This window comes from Cygnus atratus, chromosome 4 (genome assembly GCF_013377495.2).
Source record: "Cygnus atratus isolate AKBS03 ecotype Queensland, Australia chromosome 4, CAtr_DNAZoo_HiC_assembly, whole genome shotgun sequence".
NCBI classification, from domain to species: domain Eukaryota; kingdom Metazoa; phylum Chordata; class Aves; order Anseriformes; family Anatidae; genus Cygnus; species Cygnus atratus.
In genome coordinates, this window is record NC_066365.1 from 18,068,329 (window position 1) to 18,087,477 (window position 19,149).

At 39.7% G+C, this 19,149-nt stretch overlaps 1 protein-coding gene across 2 annotated transcripts; it reads right to left on the reverse strand.

The window, feature by feature from the left end:
• Window positions 1–530: 530 nt before the first annotated feature.
• Window positions 531–19,079, reverse strand: CNOT7 (CCR4-NOT transcription complex subunit 7). 2 transcript variants are annotated; one of them, XM_035537329.2, is made up of 7 exons: window positions 18,952–19,079; window positions 18,242–18,455; window positions 17,743–17,936; window positions 14,702–14,863; window positions 8,703–8,847; window positions 3,845–3,955; window positions 531–2,256 (listed from the first exon to the last, which is right to left on the reverse strand). In XM_035537329.2, exons 2-7 carry the CDS (start codon window positions 18,356–18,358, stop codon window positions 2,128–2,130), a joined length of 858 nt encoding a protein of 285 aa, XP_035393222.1. In that variant the 5' UTR covers window positions 18,359–18,455; window positions 18,952–19,079; the 3' UTR covers window positions 531–2,127. The 2 variants fall into 2 exon arrangements, with proteins under 2 accessions (XP_035393222.1, XP_035393213.1); XM_035537320.2 differs by having other exon boundaries at window positions 18,946–19,079.
• Window positions 19,080–19,149: the final 70 nt, after the last annotated feature.

Genomic DNA, 19,149 nt, shown 5'->3' on the forward strand with positions numbered 1-19,149 from the left:
TCTTAGAAAAGTCATTCCCTGCAAAAGTTAACCACGTATAGCTGTATCAGCTACTACAATTTAAGACAAATATTTCAGGGGTTCTTCATTCCACATGTATGTGAAATTCCCATACCTTGAGTTCAAAGGTTAAAAGACAGAATTTCATGCCCCAGCAAGAACGCATCCTGCTTGCCTAACGGACAGCGCCTATCCTCTTGTTAAAGCCAAAGACAGCCAAGGTTAAAAATAAAATAACTCACCCTCAACTAATGCATGATGATCCTAAAAGGAATCAGTAACGGGGTTTGGATACCTCAGCAGTGAAGTGTATTTACCACCCTTGTAACTCAGGTCAGTTGGAATGAAGTTTTCAATAACATACAGAAAGAATTCTGCTCTGAAAGTGGAACCAGTCAGCAAGCAGTGAATGACATCATTTTACTAACAGTGGAAGAGAACTATCATGCCTAAAGAAAACAACATACAGAATTGAATTGATTATAATGCACACATTCCAGGAAGAAATTGGCAACAAAACCACCAGTCTCTTGTTATGTAAGAAAACATTTTTTAGGCCTTTATTTACAAAAGCTTTAAAAAGAAATACCCTCTGTTATGCAAATTATTTGTTGTTTAAAAAGGACCACCCAGTTACATCATCGTAACTCAATGAAAAAAAGGTGTTTGGTGTTGTGGGTTTTTTCTGAAGTACAAGGTAAAACAGAGTAATTTGGCGAACATTTGGAGATTTTTCTACTATTGATTTCTGTGTTGAACACACACATACGCGCGCACGCACACACAGACACACGATGTCGCACATTCCATCATTTCAGGCTAGTATTTAGCTATTCAATACCAAAAATCCTTCCTGCACAACTGCTCTGTACACATGGTATGCAGAGTTAAGAACATCCTTTAGGGTCCTTTAAAACAATATATCTAAAATATATTGCTAAGATATACTCAAAAATAAACTAGCATTACACTCCTCAGGTAACTTTATTAGCTATAAGTTATTTATATTTTGTTGTTTCACAACAAATATCTGCAACAGCTGTCTTTGTATCGACTACAAAAGAGCACGATTTAATTGTCCTAATTTAATAATTCAATTAAATAGTATTTTTTTCAGATCTTTGGGCTTTATCTTTATCTAAACTGACTTTCAAAAATTATCAAATCATGTATTTAATAAATATGAATTCATAAAAAATATTCAGGGTATAACATTACTAGACTAAAAGCTGGAAGTTAATCAAGGGAAGTGTGCCATTACAAAATTCCTACTATTCCAATATCCTTCAAATCCTAGCTTAATGGCAAAATGCTAAAGCCAAAGCTGTTTTTTTCCTGAAGGGTGTAAAGCTGTTTTTTCAAGCTTCTTTCCCTCATCACAGAGCGGTTTTAAAGCAGCAGGCCAACCAGCAGTTGACATGTGCAGGATGTGTTTGACGACTGAACGCTAGTAAAATAACAGCAGTTACTATGATTTCAGTAGTTTCTTTTGCTCGAACAAATGCAGATTATGCAGCAAATAAGTCATGTTCTATGGGTTAAGATACCATGGAAATACAGTGTGAAGCTGCTGAGCTCGGAAGATGATTGTTTTCTATCTGAGGGCAAGAGAAAAAAAAACAAAACTTAAAATAAAGCAGAGGATTTGAGTCAGTCGCCCTCTAAAGTGCAAATCTGATGGTCCACAATCTTGAATAGCTAAAACGCCTGCATACTGGAAGGAACAGACATGAATGGGGAAGTTAGTTACAATCAGTGCGAGTTAATTTGGATAAGGGAGGGGAAAGAGGAAAAAAAAACTAAGACCAAAGACCAATATAAGTAAGTTTACCATACTATTCATTTTGATTTAGCTTTCCCCTTCTCTCTGCCACACTGATCCTACACGTGCTTCTTTACAAATGGGCTAGTTATGACTCCAAAAGTAACCCATAAAATTATACATATCAATCAATATTAAGATCAAAATCTGTGATAGCAACAGTCAGGTTTAGTACATAGAAAGGCAGAAAAGAAAGTGTGCTGAGAAAGGGGGAAAAAAAAAGCCTTATTGTCCAAGGGGTTCAACCAGAGATAAAACCTATATACAAGCATTTGGAGCTCAAAAAGATGGCCTTTCCTTTCATGTCATGACTGTTTGTTGGCTTCTTCTTCATAAGCATTTCCCGTGCCATTTTGTACATAAGATGACCCCGAACCAAGGCCGTATAAGTGGCCACAATATTTGGCATCGTCAATGTGATCTTCAAAGAACATCTAGAGTGTGAAAAGAAAGACATGAATTATTGCGAAAGAAAAGGCCAAGTTCAAACAGAACTATAGAAAGGCTTAAAGACTTTTTAAAACTAAGTTTTTAACCTACACATACATTGCTAAACAATTAACTCAACTGAAAAGGCTTTAAAAAAGCACACTAAGCATAGTCATCTCTGCTGACTACTGCATCCTTACTTAGAAATGCTGTATTTAGAAAGAATCTCTGAAAGTACTGAAAAAAATCATCATAATCCATTTTTGTTTGTTTATTTAAACAAATGATTTTCACTAAAACACCAGAATTCTACTTCTATGAATAAGAGGCTTTGGGTCTACAAATTCAAGCAGGTAATTTGCCATGTTACAACCTGCATTTTAAAGAAATGATGATGGGTTTGAACCTTTTCTCTAAAAAACTAACTAGAAAGTCAGTATTTTAGGTATGATTATCAGATACTTTCCCTTTATTTGCTTTGGATGTTGTTTCAAGTTCAAGAGTAAAATACTAACGATACCATGCAGTTAGCAGCACCACGCTATGATGCTTGGATCATACCAGAAACAGAATCTTCTGCAGCCCATGACCTGCTCAACAATGTTAACAGTTTCAGGGGAGGCAGAACAGAGTGTTACGATGAGCAAAGCAGATTAAACCACAGCACTTATTATTCACTGGTTATCTCATTAGCAGCTGTCAGAAACTTGTGGTCAGTTTCTCCTTTATACAAAAGGCGAGATTACAGGAGGTAGAAGCCTCAGCATCCACTACTAAACCTCACTAAAAGACGAAGTTTGCCGTTCGTCACCAGTTTTGATATAGTAAATGACACCAACCCCCTGACAGAATGCCACATTCAGATGTCCGAGCATTTGTCCAGTGCAACTGCTTTCAAGACAAAGCCCCTTCATGAAAAATATCCTAGTATCTTCCTATTGTATGCAGACAAGTAGCAATGATACGCAAAGCTTGTAAGACTTAATTTCCACTTCGGTAAGACTTTAAATAACTGATATATAATCTTTTAGAATCTCAGTTAGTTTATCTGTGCTTATGCATGGTAAACTCAAGATGAACAATGTATGGGCATTCTCCACAGCAGGCTGTGAGTCAGTATTTAGTATAACCATACCAAAAGTGACTAGCGCAGACAGACCTGCTCTTTCCCTGGCACTAGGCCTGTCACAAGCAGCAGCACACGCTGGCTGGGTATTACAACTGAGAAGCGGGTCTGCGAAAAGCAGCCTGAGTACAGTCACTCAGAAAGGAGGCTGGCTCTAGCAGCTCCACTGCAACAACCACCTAAGAAAGAAATTTTGCAGAACAGGAAAGGGTAAAAAAAAAAAAAAAAAAATAATCCTTTTTCCATCATATGCCTGGCTTTGGGAAGCAATGCTCACAGCAACTAAGCAGGGAATCTGTAGGGCTAGTTCACACTTACTCTGGCAAAAACACAGTCTTGTATCCGTCAAGAAAGCAGAGATCCCTGAAGCCCCTTAGGGACTTCTTCAAAATACATCAGACTTATCAGCCATCAGCAAAGTTACAGCAAGTTACTACTATGGAGATAAAACCAACACATCCACCTACTTCTCGCATTTTGAAAAAGGCCATTCCTGTGAGTAAAGAATCAGATCCTGCCTGATGCTGTGGTCCTATCCTTTCCAGCTCTAACTGCTCAGCCACTTCTTGTAATCCACCCTGAAAGAGAAGACATTTGTTAACTGCCGCAGAACTGAAATTTGAAAACTGATTATCAGTATTTGGGAAAACCCGTTACACCAGACATATAACTTCACGTATATTTTAACATTTGCACAGAAGCATAAGCAGGCACTATGCTAGACAGATACGCACCTGGTGAATCCACATTTCAGTATCAAGAGCTGCATTAAAGTTCTGTGTCAGTGTTGCTTAAATAAAGCAACAAAACTACTACTGCTTCTTCTTCCAACCTGTCCAGTAAACAGATCTTGCTACTTAACAGAACAAATCCTTTAAGGCATCAAAAGGACTGGCAATGATGAAGAACAATACAAGGTGTTCCTGTAACCCTTCTATTTGAATGAAAGTTTAAAAGGCAAAAATAATGTTCTACAATCTCAAGTATTCAAGTACTTACAAATGAGGCGCTCAGTTAAAGTATCAAAGGAAGCCTAGAAATTGACTTTTCTCCCCACTTACCTTTCAACAATTAAGTTGAGGGTTTTTCACTTCCCTTTACAAAAAAAATGAGAGCATCCTTAAGTATCTAGAAAGCTACAGGGAATCCAGGAAAATGTTACACAGCAGGCATTTAGAAACAAGGAGGTAAAGTTTAAAAAAAGGAAAAGGAGGAAAAGAGCACCCACTCCATCTCTACAAGACGTTCCACGCCTCTTTAAAGTTTGTTTCATTAACTGCTGTAAGAGGGTATGGGGAAAAAAAACATGCAAAAAAGAAAACTATCATCTTGTAGCTTGTTTTCTAATATAATAAAAGCCAAAGACAGTCACTTTTTTCTTAGAAATGTATATTTAATGGCCATATCACCTGCGGAATGAAGCCTACCTCTTACAAAAAGGATATAGGCATCTCACATGCAAAAAGGGGACCATTTACAACAGAAATTGTCTGGTTTGAATGTTGGCACATGGTTTAAAAGAACACACTATGAAGGTGCAGACATCACTACAAACCTAGCTGTTCTTAAAGGTAAAGCTTCTGCAGTTTTGAAACATTTCATTTTCCATTAAGCTCAACTTCTGTGAAAAACTACCCCCGAACTGCACAGTGACTAAACAAGTCTTTCATTTTAGTGCCCCCAAAATGGTAATAACCACTTGCAGAAGCAAACCTGTCAGAGAAGAGTTTGGTTTTACAGATATGTCTATCCTTCAACTGTGTTAAATTGTAAATGGGATCTTTGTAAGACGTGGGAATGCCATTTTCTACAACAGCTTTTTTATTTTTTTAAATCTTTACATCATAAAGCCACTGGAAACAGACTAAAGCACATGGCACATGTTTTAAGGTCTACAGGGATCGAAACCAAAGATGAACCCCAGTGCTACTATAAGCTCTGCAAGCTAAAAGTGTCACAGAGTGGAAATGATTTTAAATAAAGACTACCTAGTATCTGAGGCAACCTGTCCTCATGCCCTTAACCTGTTTCAAGTGCAGGAAAGGAAGCAATAAGAGGCAAAAGTGTAACACGAAAAGTTAGAACTGACACAGTAATAAAAGTCAAGTCTGACCAGAAAGTCAAACTTAGCATTATGAAGATTTCCATGAATCTTAGGACAATAGCTTTGGGTTTGGGTGTTTGTTTCCTTTTAAAAATGGCAACTTCAGTAAAAACATTCCAAAGTAACATCAAGTAACCAACACTAGAAGCTGGTACAGGGAGGTTTAGCTTTATTCTAGCTTGAACGGTACGAATATATAGTTTGCATAAGTTTGAGAATTAGTCTATACAGATAGTCTAGACAAAAAACTGCTTTCTATCTCCCAGTAATTAGCTCCCGATGTCCTCTGCTTTCTAACTCCCAGTAATTAGGTATTGGAGTTAGCAACAGCAGTTAAGCCTGCACCCTTTTCAAGGCACCATTTGCTGCTTCTAAACTCTCTCCTTTCTCAGGCTGCAACTTATCATCACGTTCTGCTAGCTGTACGACTACACCAGCTTCAAACAGCTTGGAAGAAGAAACACCCAATATTAGAAATCAACAGTATTTACACAGTGGCTGCATGCTCTGCAACGTAGATATGGTAATTCAAAATTCACAGGAACAGCAGCCTGCGGAAGATTGCTTTGAAAATAGCACCTTTAATGACGTGTATCTATTTGTAAATATAGCATACATCACTTGTAGGAGAGACCGCTTCTTGGTCTGTAACTGCAGCAATTACAGAATAAAACCCAGCTGTGTCCACAGATTATTAGGCTGCTGAAGTTCTCTTTCAGGACTTCTGCACTCCAGATAGGAACATTTTACTCTTGGGGGAGAAGGATGGTAGAAAGGGATTCAAAACAAAAATGAAACTAAAATGATTCACAAGCTATGGATTAGATCCCATCTTCCACTTGATGAATTAAATATATATTTTTGTTCTTATAATGCAGTTTTATAACATTCCAGCTTTTCAGAGCATCAGCTTTCAAGAAAAGGGCCAACAAAAATGTACGTAACCACATGACCACAGCCAACTGCATTTCAAACTCAGTTTTCATGGCAATGCTACGAGAGTTCATTGCTCTGTTCAAACCCACATATTAAAAACAAGTTTCCAAAAAGGTCTACCCATCTTTATTAGAGTTGCCGTTACTGTAAAAACATATGGAATTGACTACATAAAAAGACTTTTAGAGACCAAGCAAGAATTTAACCTGTACTACGCTAACGTCTCAAGTTAAGTCCCAACTGCATGGCACTGAAATACACTCGTGTCCATCCGAGTAACATACTGTAAATTCATAACTACCTTAATCCCACAAGAACAGCTTCTAAATCCTCAAGCGTATTTCTCTTCTCAAGGCCAAAAATTCATTTTTGGATGTGTGGGGCATGGTGGAGGAGGCACAGGGGACAAATTACAGCAAGTCAGTGACTTCTGTATGAAAATAACTTAGACAAGTCAATAAAGGACAACTGCACAGCAGTTCAATTCTCTGCCATTTAATAGAGATTGAATGTGACATACTTTCGGAGAAAGAGCATGCATTTTTAGTCACAACGCGGAACATTTAGCAACGTGTTTCAGAAAGCTGCACTCAGTACAGTACAAGTCCCACAATCATTTCATTGCTGGTGCTTAGAGGGGTAGGGTAGTCCACAGCCCTTCCCCTCCTCTCATGACTAGTCTGCAGGTTAGGAGAAAGGATTAAGATATACTGCAGGAAAGCTGACTACATATTTAACTCCAAAAAATCACCCTTGTTCTTAAGGTGTGCTGAAATAAGGCTCATGAAGGTTTTTCTTATCTTGCAAAATACATCCAGATCTCTAAACAATGCAAGTTGCATACAACTATATTTATCTTAAATGACAGAAAATACAGTCCCTTCTCCCCAAACCCACTTGGAACATCACCTCTGCAATGGTGGTATGGAATGTCACTCTGTCACCTTTCCCAGGTCACTAGAGTTAGACCATACATACTGTTCTTGACCATCACCAAAGATATCAGGTACTTTACTTTCCTTTACTAGGAGTGAGAAAATGAGAAGGTTTTGTTGTTGTTGGGTTCATTGCCCCTACCCCTTTAAGGCACCTATATGGTAACATTCTTTTTTTTTTCCTCTAGTCTCTGGAGAAAAATCACTTCTAAAATGTTCTGTAATAACCAACCATTTGCCCAGCTGATTATACCAATAACTGGACGAACACAAGTAAATAAACTTTTCTTACTAACTAGAAGGGAGATCTCCATTTCCAGCATCGATCTGGTTAACAAAAGGAATTGCACATCTTACTTTGCACACAACTAGGGTACTATTTAAAAGTGACATGCTATTTATCTCGAAGACACAGAGGACTGCAAACCCATGCAGATCACTAGGTTAGCATGATGAAGTGGAAAGCCATTCCTTAGGATCTAGTTGTACTACAGTCAGTGCTCTCTTTTTTCTTCGGATTCTTATTAAGAAAGCCTAAAAGATCGGGTTACTTTCCAAAAAAAGCAGCAAGTCATGTATTGCCATAGATGAGCGACGCGCCTCATTCCAGCAGCAGTCCAGACTCTTACAGTTCTTTGGCAAGTAAAGTTGTTAACATCTGTAGCATCTTTCACTTTGCTGTCTTCCCCTTCAACATAGTTTGTTTCCGTTAATTCTCCAGTCCACTTAAGTCTCCAAATTTTATGATAGAGTAAGCCAATTAGCAGCCCCAATGGCCTGACACGAGAGATTAATTGCATGTTAAATTGCATGTACTGCATGCTTTCTAGAAGTCGCATGTTGCTCCTGAACATACGCTGTTCTTTATTTTTCCTTATTGGACCATTTTAAACATTCTTCGCTCGACTTCTCTTCCCAAGAGGCTTGCACAGCATCATGGTTGCAATGACCTTTGTGAAGACGACCACAGCCCTTTAATGGACTGCACAATGAGGAACAGCGTGTGAAACCCATCAGTTCTTATGGCTCAGGGAGTGAAGGATTAATTCCAAACATGGGTTTATCATCTGGCAACAAAGACTGGACATAGCTATAAACATAGTAGCATCATGCTATTGTTTAGTAAGCAGTTATTAAAGTTATTGTGTGCTCCTGCCTGCCTCTACCCATAGCCTTTAATACTAAAGGCACAAAGTTCAAGAGAACAGTGCTGGTTAACGGTATTATCAAAGCAAAAAACAAACAAACAAAAAAAAAAAACAGAAAATAAGAATACAGAACGTAAGTTTATATCAGTAAGTATCTCCCCCCCAAAAAAAGTTGGTTCTGAGCCATTAACAGATTACTTACCTTCAGATTTTTGCAACTCTTCATGAGATACTTTACATCATAGATGACAGGGAAAAACAATCGCAGTATCTCAAAGAAGTCCAGCTCTTCTTCAGGTAAATTAGAGTTGGTCAGGATTTTGATCAGATAGCCAAAGTCATATCCACTGCAAATTGACAAGAAAAACAATACAGTCAAACTACTTGAAAGCACCCTTTTCACTTCCAATATCAAGACTATTACACGTTAAAAGGAAGGCATTTTGCCTATTTGCAATGCAATTTAGACCGACTGTTAAAAAAAAGACTAAGCCATAACGTAAATGGTCTCATTGCAGCTTCCAGAGAAAACATTTTAACTTAGTCTCAAGGAATCCAAGTGAAGAAGCAAAAAAAAAAATAAAATCTGCCTGTAGGAGCTTCTCCAAACCCTGAAACAAGGTAGTGCTGACAGAGCTCCATCTGGTAACAAGACCTTAAACGGAAAGGCTCTTAGCTGGTTCCCTGGACTGGAGTTCCTCTCTACAAGCTGAAAGAGAGGAAAAGACTTTTACAGTTCTTTGAAATCCAAAAGAAGGATTAGCTTCCACAAGAGCCAACACATTTTTATGCCTGCAGGTAAGGTTCATCCTCAGCAGTGCAGAAGAGGGGGCTGTCTTTCAACTTTCCCAATTAAATCAGCATAGTTAGACAGCTGACAACTTTCAATACAAGTGAATGGGTGGCCACCATAGGCTCCAAATTCCCAGTTTACGTTGTCATGTTTGTTCTTGGTTGAATGAGAATCACACTCAAAACCAGTAATTTTGCAACACAGACAAATCTTGACTGGGGCCTTTCAGCTTTGACTGTGAGGTGAGCAATACCAAAGACGCAAATCAGCAGAGAGCACTGTACTACTGACCCTGCAGATATTTAGCACCCACTTAGACCCGTGACTTCTGAGGGAGGCTTAAGGCCGCAGCTTACACGCTCATGGTAAAGAGGATTGGTTTTTGTATCTTTTGTATATGACAAGGATCTCTACATCTCCTTGATTTTACAAGTTTCTAGACCAAAAGTAGAAAGTCTTGAACACACAAGGAGTGACTGGACTGTTTCCTACGAGTCCATTAATACAAGATACAAACTACTGCAGCTCTCCCAAGGGGCTTTCCAATACGCTAAATAGGAATTTCAAGCTGAATGAATCCTGCACTGCATCTGGTGCTTTGAAGCTGGGCTGGCAGCATTCCACGCTCTGCACCAGCAGCCACTGGCCAGGGAGCTAAGGAGCCAAAGACTTTCAGCCAAGCCTTACAATGTAAAAACTTGTAGCATACTTAGCAAAACAGCAGTTGGGAAGCTTAATTTTATTAGATCACCTATGGCAGCAGGGTTCGGAGGGGAAGAGAGGGAGGTCTGTATCAGCATAAAGCCTTTTCCTTGTTCTACAGAACAAGGAAACAGACATTAGCAAAACAGAGGCTGTTTAGAAGGATGCAGAAAAACAAAAAAAAGAACACACCAACAACATGCTCTTCAAGATTAAGGAGACTCTCAGTCCTCAAGAGACTAAGCTCTCTTCTCTAGTGAGCTTACTTATTAATGCACTGAATTCCTGACATCTGTCATCCTTGTGACTCAAATGAAACATCTGTATCAAAACTTTTTATGTGAATAAAACAATACTTGTGCCCCTCCTGTTCCAAAAAGTATTTTTTTTGGAAGGGACAAATATGACTGAATTACTGGAAAATGGATATTCTCAAACACTTCTGAATTCTATGAAGAAGGAAATACTGTAAGAAAAGCCAAAGGATTCATTTAGCGCTTGTATTGAGAGGGAGCATGCTATCATAAGTTAGCAATTATGATGAATTTTATATAAAGATTTTTTTTTCTGCTGGAGATTGTAGCAGACACATTCATTTTGGAATCTTCACACAGAAAGAGGGCACGGGATACATGAACAGTGGATTTATTTAACAGACAGGATTACACTTCTGTTATATGGCAGCATTCAATCAGATATTCATTCTTGGATCCTAAACATGGGCTAAGATTTAGTCAGCTCAACCAAATTCTCTTTCACATTCCTTAAGTTGCAGCTGCTTGCACTTAGTCCCATTGTGCTCATAAAAAGCAAACACAAAACTGTGCTTTACTGCTCACCATGCAGTATCAAGGCATTTACATAATCTTTTAGTACACTTTTAGGGCTTAATACGCTCCTGTCACCCAAACTTACACAGACATAAGAATGGTCACTCCAATTCAAGACTATGGTAATATTCAGTTCAAAACATTTTGAGTGGCCACTGCTAAATTGTTAACAGAAGGGTAGGAAAGTCCACAGTGAGCAATTATGTAATTACCTGCTCATTAGTGAAGTTTTCTTCTAATCGTCTAACAGACAATTAGCGGTTGGCTTATACCCTGGAGCACAGAAGCTTCCTTTCGTTAAAGAGCTTTCACCATTTCTAATATAATCACTTGAAGTTAGCAACTGCAGCTAGCCACAGTCCCTGGAGCTATAGAGCACCATAAGCACGCTTACAACCACTGTTACTCAATCAATCTGGATGGCTCTAGGCAACAAGACCATCAAGAAGAGATCAAACGTGAATATTCCTTTCCCTTATTATCCAGAAGAAAAAAAAAAAAATCAGATAGCCAATTAGCAATGAACTTCACTCAAGCACAAACAGCCTCTGAAATAAACCAAAACCTGACAGGGCTGAAAAAGATTTCATTTTATAACTAGCTATAAATTCACTCAGAAACAAGCCAACAAATTAAGTTTTACTAGAAGCAGCGATTAATGAAATGCAATGATTAATGAAATGCAATGGCTAGGAACTTTCCAACTTCCCCAAAACATTCGGGTTAACAGGCATATATGCAGTGTCTCCTGAGGTAGAACGAGAAGGCTGCACGCAGGTGGACACTCAACACTTCGGCCTATCAGTAAGCCAAGCACCCGAAAACCACCATTTGAGCCCTTGTGTTTTATAACTGGTTAGACCATGAGGCATCTACAGCTCTCTTAGCTGTGATAAGAATTAGGAACTCAGTCCTTGCCCTCCCTCTGATCAACCCAAGTACATTTTAACACACACACACACACAAAATAACAGTCTCTTATGAAGTTGCAGTATATAAGAACTGGTGAGAGTGCAGAAGTTTCTTCTCTGGTGCCTGACAGAACCACAGATCCACACAGATTTGCCAGTAGGTCAGGATGCTAAAGCAGCTACATCAAATGCAGATGGAAAATATAAAGGGAAGGCTATTTCAGAAGCTAAGAGATTAGAAAAAAAAAAAAAGCGTGACTTCCAGGAAACTGAAGACTGGGAAGTGAAACACCACCAAAACACAACCTCTCACTCTGAGAACCCTAGAAATTTGGGGGGCTGGTAGTAATTAAAACATTTTGAGGATCCAGAAGCAAGAGCATAGCCAGCAACTATCATGTGCAATCTTTACACTATTCAGTAGACTACTGTATGGAAAATTACACGAAACAGATTTTCAACTAAGCTGTCATGATGTTAAAGCTTCCACTGATAAAAACAAACACAAGCAATCTAAGGTATATTTATAAACGGCTGCTTGCTATTCTTTTGTGGCACATTTGGTGACCTGTGGTCATTTCATAGCCATTTGAAGTCTTCACATCCCCAGAATTTCACCCATTACTCCACGGTTTTGTGCTTAAGATAACATCAGCGTGCTTTGACAAGTGAAAAGCCTTAAACACTCTGACTTCAGACAGAGTTGCAGACAATCAGTGTTTGTCAAACATTTGCTGGAATCAGAACGTCTTAAGAGGATTTCTGAAGACATTTTCAGTGAAATCCACAAGAGAAAGTCCTTTTAGCAGATGCAAATGAACTTCAACAAAGCTATCCCCAAAACGTGATGCAAATTGCACTAATAAAAATGCCATTAGCGCAGTTTGCACTACACTTCCACTTGTATAGTGTTAGCCAGGAATCACACACAATCAATATAATTACATTTAAAAAAGAATACCTGGTGTAAAAATGTCTTGTGTTCTTTTGCTAGGATTAGCATAGCTTACACTGGTTCCTTGAGGTTAACAACCTACACTGGAGAAACAACGTTTTGCAGGTGTAGCTGCTTCTACATGGCAGCTTCTGTTCAAACACTTGTTACAGGCTTAACGTGAACCCCTGCTCTTCTCCTGAACCATCTCTTTTTTTGTTAAACTGCAGTCAAGTGTAAATCACAAATACACACATAATAATGGCTTTTAGAAGCCGAAAGAAATTTAATTCAACACTGATTCAGCATTTGTAGTTATTTTGACACAGTTCATAGCACTCTTGTTCCACTATTTTCCCCAAGGTGCTGCCATAGTAGCAAGATAGCAAAAGTAAGATTATTTTGGAGTCACACTGTGAGTCGAGACATCTATGAGTGTAAGATGTTGTAAGCAGATTAGGCAATAAGCATACTGAAAGAGGATCTTGAAGTCAGTCTAGCTGAAATAACGTTTCTACTAAGCAAGCCAAAGCTATGAATTCTTCGGCACTCCGCAACAGTTTGAATGAAAAACCAGCATGTTTCTTTACAACCGCTGGCAGCAGTTGTTCAGCATGCACAGAAGGCTTACAACCTCTTTGGAAATTGTTACTGTTTAGCAATTTCAGAAAAACAAATCTCAGGTACTAGCAGCACCATACAAAATTCCTTTTCTTCTGTTATTTTCAGCAATCCTTTGAACCTTTCTACTTCTTAGCATAAAGCCATAAAGTTACATACTGAGCACCACGGCTTTGCTAGGCGTCAAAATGTATATAATGTGCTTTCTAGGCATCCAGGAAGCAAAAGCCTCTTGTTCTTTTAAGTCTGTATTCACGTGAAGTTGGGGAGGGGGCTGTTACTGTTTTTTGGGTGTTTGTTTTTGTTTTTTCTCCCCTTTCCACCAGGGAAAGTGGAGAATCACTTTCCTTGTAATGTGCAGCTTTCTACCATTATCTTACATTCCTTGCTAAAGCAATCAGTATTTTTCAGTTGCTTAATGACTTACATACTTCTGATTTCACATGCATCTCTCCTGCCCAAGGCTTAATTATTTAGGATGAAGAATTTGGTGGGTTGGTTCTTCTGCCCTTAATTTTGTCATCTACGGATTACCACCCACCAATGCGGCATGCACGATAAACAAGAATATGACTCTAAAGAAACTACCAGTTTAAGCTGTAACATTTGTTCTACCTTTGTCGACTTGCTTAGCAGCCAGCATTTAAGATGTCAACTTACACGCATTACACAGCAATGAGCCTCTAAAGCCACTGCTGCCTGCAAAAAGTGCAAATTATCTCTGGCATGTACAATGACTATTGCGTGAGTTTTAAAGTCTTAAATCTTACCAACACCAGAAAATCTTTTATATCTTGATAGATCCACAGCTATTTAGCATTGTCATTTGTATTTCTACTTGGAAAACAGGTTCCCGCAATGGAAGGAATGGTAAAACATATCCATTGCTGCAGACAGAATTAAGACCTACAAGGGTTCTTCTTCTAAACTGAAGGATTTTCATCTACCAAGATTCCCAGGAGATTTATAACAAATTTAAAAGTGCTTTATAAAACTCTTCATTAATAATTCTGAGGCCTCTCCCATGAGACAAACCATATCTGCTAAAGAACTGCTTACAAGTAGTTTGCTTTTATCACTGTTACCATTATTACTTACACCTACCATAGTAAAAGATACAATGCCACCTGCTGGCTTAGGAGTTTAATGTATTTTGAGTTTAGTTTTCCGGTTAGAATGTAATCAGCTATGAAAACAAAATATCACTACCACCCTGTATGCTCTGTTCTTTTAATACACAACAGTGCCATACATATCACAGCAGAAATAACATTTCTCGGACTTACCCAACAAGATAGACACGATATAAACTACCAGATGTATACCACGTAAGACACCAGATCCGAAATCCAAGCTCTAGAATTCATCAATCAACACAGACGACTCAAATACTTAACACGCAAAATTTACCTGTGAAATGAAAGCCACTTGACTCCTTCACAAAGTACAACTCCTGATGTCATAAGCAGTTCTGCGAAGTATTGTGTCTCAATTCCTTCTTCCTCATGCTTTTTAAACTGGATTCCAGATGTTGTTAACAGCTCAATAGAGTCTTGCGCATACATATCTTCTCTAAAAGCAAAAGAGAAGTAAATTTTCAAGATGTACAGACCTCAGTGACTATAAACATGGTAACATTTTTTCCTATTCACTCCACAGACTTTAATAGGGGAAGCAACTTGGCTTTATTCCATGTTTATTACAAAACCAACCATTTTCACAGCTTTTGTTAACCTTCGGTAGCAGTTTGTCATTCCTAGCACCTCTGTTCTTGTCTCCTTCCTGCTCCACTTCCTATCACCTGGAACTCCCCTTTTGCGAACTCCACAGAGAAAAGCACCCGTATGAATACTGGTATTTTACCCAACAACATCTGTTACTTAAACTGTAACAAAATACATATAATAGTTGAGGCACTAACACCTGTTAAGTTCTAGAACTAAGAGCAGTACACTCCAGATCCCAGGTGCTGTATTTTCCACCCATCTTGTCATCTGTGACTTAAGCTTACAAAAATATTGAGACACATGGTCACCAAAACCTTTCTCACTACAACTAGAAATTAAGTACTTGCCCTATCAAGCCAGTCCTTAAAGTTCAGGTAGCCTACCATTTTCGCTCTAAACCATCAACTTCAACTTTTCTTTAGTAGCCAGGTCTGGGACCTATAGCTTAACAGGAGAGGGAAAAAAATCCTTTATGCCGCCTTGCTTGATCCCTTTTATCACTGTGTTTGTTCCATTTGTCACTAGCATTTTTGTGAACTCTTAGGTATTTTGTGACGAAATGGACAGAGCTTTTTTTCTCTCTGAAATATAAACTATAACATAAGAAATACACGGAATGCTTAACTGAAAAAAAAAGAAAAAATCAAAGGTGGCTCTTCTTAGACAATATTCATATTGCTGTCCACAACAGCCTATTCTGCAAAGTCTCTTCAGTGTACAGATTTTAATGAAAAAAATACTCAAAAATAAAACAGACAAGGCAACCCAATATATCAAACTTGACTATTACATTCAGTTGTAGGCTTCATACTTCCTAATAGCAAGTCATCACTCATCAGAACACAGAGACACATTCTCGAGAGGTGTTGTATCTTTTTTCCTCCCTCTCACACAGCTGCTCATTAGCTCTCCAGCTTTAAGGCATCAGCTTCCTAACACCTGTCCATTTCCATAACACATTAAAGAACCCATCCAAAACAAACATGCCTATATGCCTATGATTTTTTTTTTAAAAAAAAAGTTTATTCTTGTTTGTTGCTCTGCATTAATCAGATGGATAGTTATTTTATAGAAATGTTTATGCTCTTTAAAAATACATAGTGACAAGACTTAGCTGGAATGACAAAAAAAAAAAGAAATTTGCCTTCTTCTAGGAAGAGTCAACAGCTGTTTTGCTTCGGGAGCAGAACACTTGGCATGGTGCCACTTCCCAAAGGGAAGTTTAGCAACAGACAAAAATCAGTCATTTCTCCATTCCTGTTCTAAATATTCATATTTCATGCAGCTCTTATCTAGCTTACCACTGCATAAAATTCGCCCCTTCAATGAACGAGCAACGAGTCAGTTAGACGACTACCTAGATCCGCCCACACTAAACTTTCTTATCTATGCGGCATCTGGAACAAACGGATGGAAAACAACATTTGTTTTCAATTGCTTGACATTACTAGACCTTTGAAACACAGAAAATTAATAAAACATAACCCAGGCTCTTCTTCCCAGATCACAGTTTGGAAGCTATTAATCCATTCCTCCTCCTCTTTCTCCTGTACTCAGCAGGATTAGCATATTCTTCCAAGAGGTAACTTCCATCCAGCAAGTTATATGGCCAAGCAAGTTGAGATATCAAAATATCAAATCTGTGCTTCCTTTCCTTTCAAGGGATGCTTCAAACAAAACTAAAAAGAGCATGTTATTCCTCAGACCAAATATATCTGTGACGAGACACAGCACTGCTTGTTTAGAAAAGCAAGAAGATCAAGAGGGGCAGCAGCAGACTTTCTTCATAAGAATCACGATTACTTTGAAAAGAATCTTTTTATCTGCCGGTTCTCTAAACTTCCTTTGTAGGCTGCAATTTTAACTCATGTATATCAAGCTTTCCAGTGATCGGCCTGTAACGCTGCCAAAAATCCCCAAGCCTTCAACACATTTAAATTTGAGAAGCGTTTGCTCTGATACTTATATCAGGCCATATGAGAACCCGTCAGACCAATTATGTTTACTTAGGAAAAGAGTCAAGATACTGTTTTAGCTGCTTTAGTAGCCTTGTCAACTGCTGCTAGATAAAATTAGAACTCCACATACGTGTCTCATCCCGCTGGGAAAGTCACATTCATAATTACACGTTTATCACTGATAAAAACATGTTCTGAAATGAAGTCACGATACTACTCCGACCAACAGGAAATCTAAGCTTGCTGTTTAAACACCACACCACACACACAAAAAAAAGAATCTGGAGCAGAAATCTCTGCAAGCATTACGCTGTGAAATCAAGAATCCCCTTTCAACCCGCTATAGAATTAAACAGAGTAAGGAATAGCAACGTTTGTTTACAAAACGCAAGAAAAGCTGCTACATTATTAAAAACAACATGCCTCTTCTATAACAACTGGTAGGAGTCAAACTCTCTTTAGGAAGAAGTACTTTGAAATGCTAAATATGAAAATGCGGAGCTAACTTTCGCACTGAACATAAATGCATCATTTAAAAACGTTTGTTGAAACGGCTTAGCGTTTCTGAATAAACTACTAACGGCAAGATAGAGAGCACACAAATGAGGCAAGAAAGCACACGTTTGGCTGACAAAAGATCTCCTTGCATAAAGCTTCCCAATTGGCAGATAACAATAGTTGAAACTTTTACAGCCTGTAGTGCATTTTCAGTATCAGTAAGTCAGAAACATACATCTAATTATGTAATTAGAGATTTAACACTTACGTTAAATTAAATTTAAAATTAAATTGCCAAGTTGAAGTTCCTGGAGGGTATTCCCCTTGCTCATTCATAAATGTCAGTCCTAGTTGAATTATTTTTAGCAAGTCGACATTACAGCGTAATAATTGGTACTGATAGTCTGCATTGCTTCTGAATTCTCCAATAGGCCTTGCAACTACTCCTGGAAATTCTGTGTCCTGTAAGAACAGAAGGAAAACTTTAACAAGAGACACCCATAAAAACTCACAGTGCTCAGTTTTAGTAAAGCGTATCTCAAGCCTCGAACAATTTCACGGCTAAAGAACACTGTGAGTAAGCATAGCTTTTGGAGGTAATAGATTAGAATCTTAATATTTAAGCATTAATTCATCATTAAAATTCCACTGTTTTTTTCCAAGACAGATTGATAAATGACTTCAGTAAGGTACAATTTACTAACATCAAATGAAATCGTTGTGGTTTTTACAGCAACTTCCTAGACAAACAGCGCGTGCCCGCTTACCATAGCTACATAGTTATACTTCCGTATAACTTGGCGGATCTTCTTCATCTCTTCGTCCAAGTTACAAGCCCAAACTTCGCAGATTCTTTGGCTATGGTCTACGGTAGCTGCTGGCATAGTGGGGGGCTTTAGAGACCATACATCAAAAGGTACACTTGACTGAGGATCAGTGTCATAAAGAGGACCTTATTTCCCTTTTTTTTTTTTTTTTAACCTAAGAGACAAATAAAGCGTTAGGTTTTTATTCCTTAGTTACGGGAAGAAGAAAAGCTTAGAGATACGGACGAGGTTTGCTCGTCAACGGTTCGTAAAAGCAGCATGGCTCGGCCCCCAACCCCCCGCAGCTTTCCGATGCACGAGGTGAGGCACAGCGGCAGACCCCCGGAGCAGAAAGGGGCACAAACGAAGCCTCCCGGCCGCAGCCCAACGCCCCGAAGGGGCGCCCCGGGGATCGGAGGGGCGCTCGGCCCCCCCTCACGCGACCAGCCGCGGGGCCGCCGTTAGGGCCGCAGCAGGCCGCGCACCGGGCCCGGCTCCTCCCCGCCACCCCCGGGCCCTACCGAGGGCCCCGAACCCCCGCCCCGGGGCAGCGCAGCGAGGCCGGCGGCCGGCCCGGGGCCTCCCTCACGCTCCCGGGGGCGGCCTCGGAGAGGCCTCCCCACCTCCGCGGCCTCCCCCCCGCGGGGGGGAGGGCCCGCACTCACCCTCACCCTCGGGGCCGTCTCCGGGAGGGGGCCGGGCCGGGCCAGGCCGGGCCGGGTGCTGCGAGGCCCCGCGGCGGCCCCGCCGGCCCGGAGCCGCGAGTGGGCGCGCAGCAGGCACAGAGCGCCGCCCCCGCCGCACAAAGCCATGACGTCACCGCCGCGCCCCAGCTCTCCTCCTCCTCCTCCTCCTCCTCCTCCTCCTCC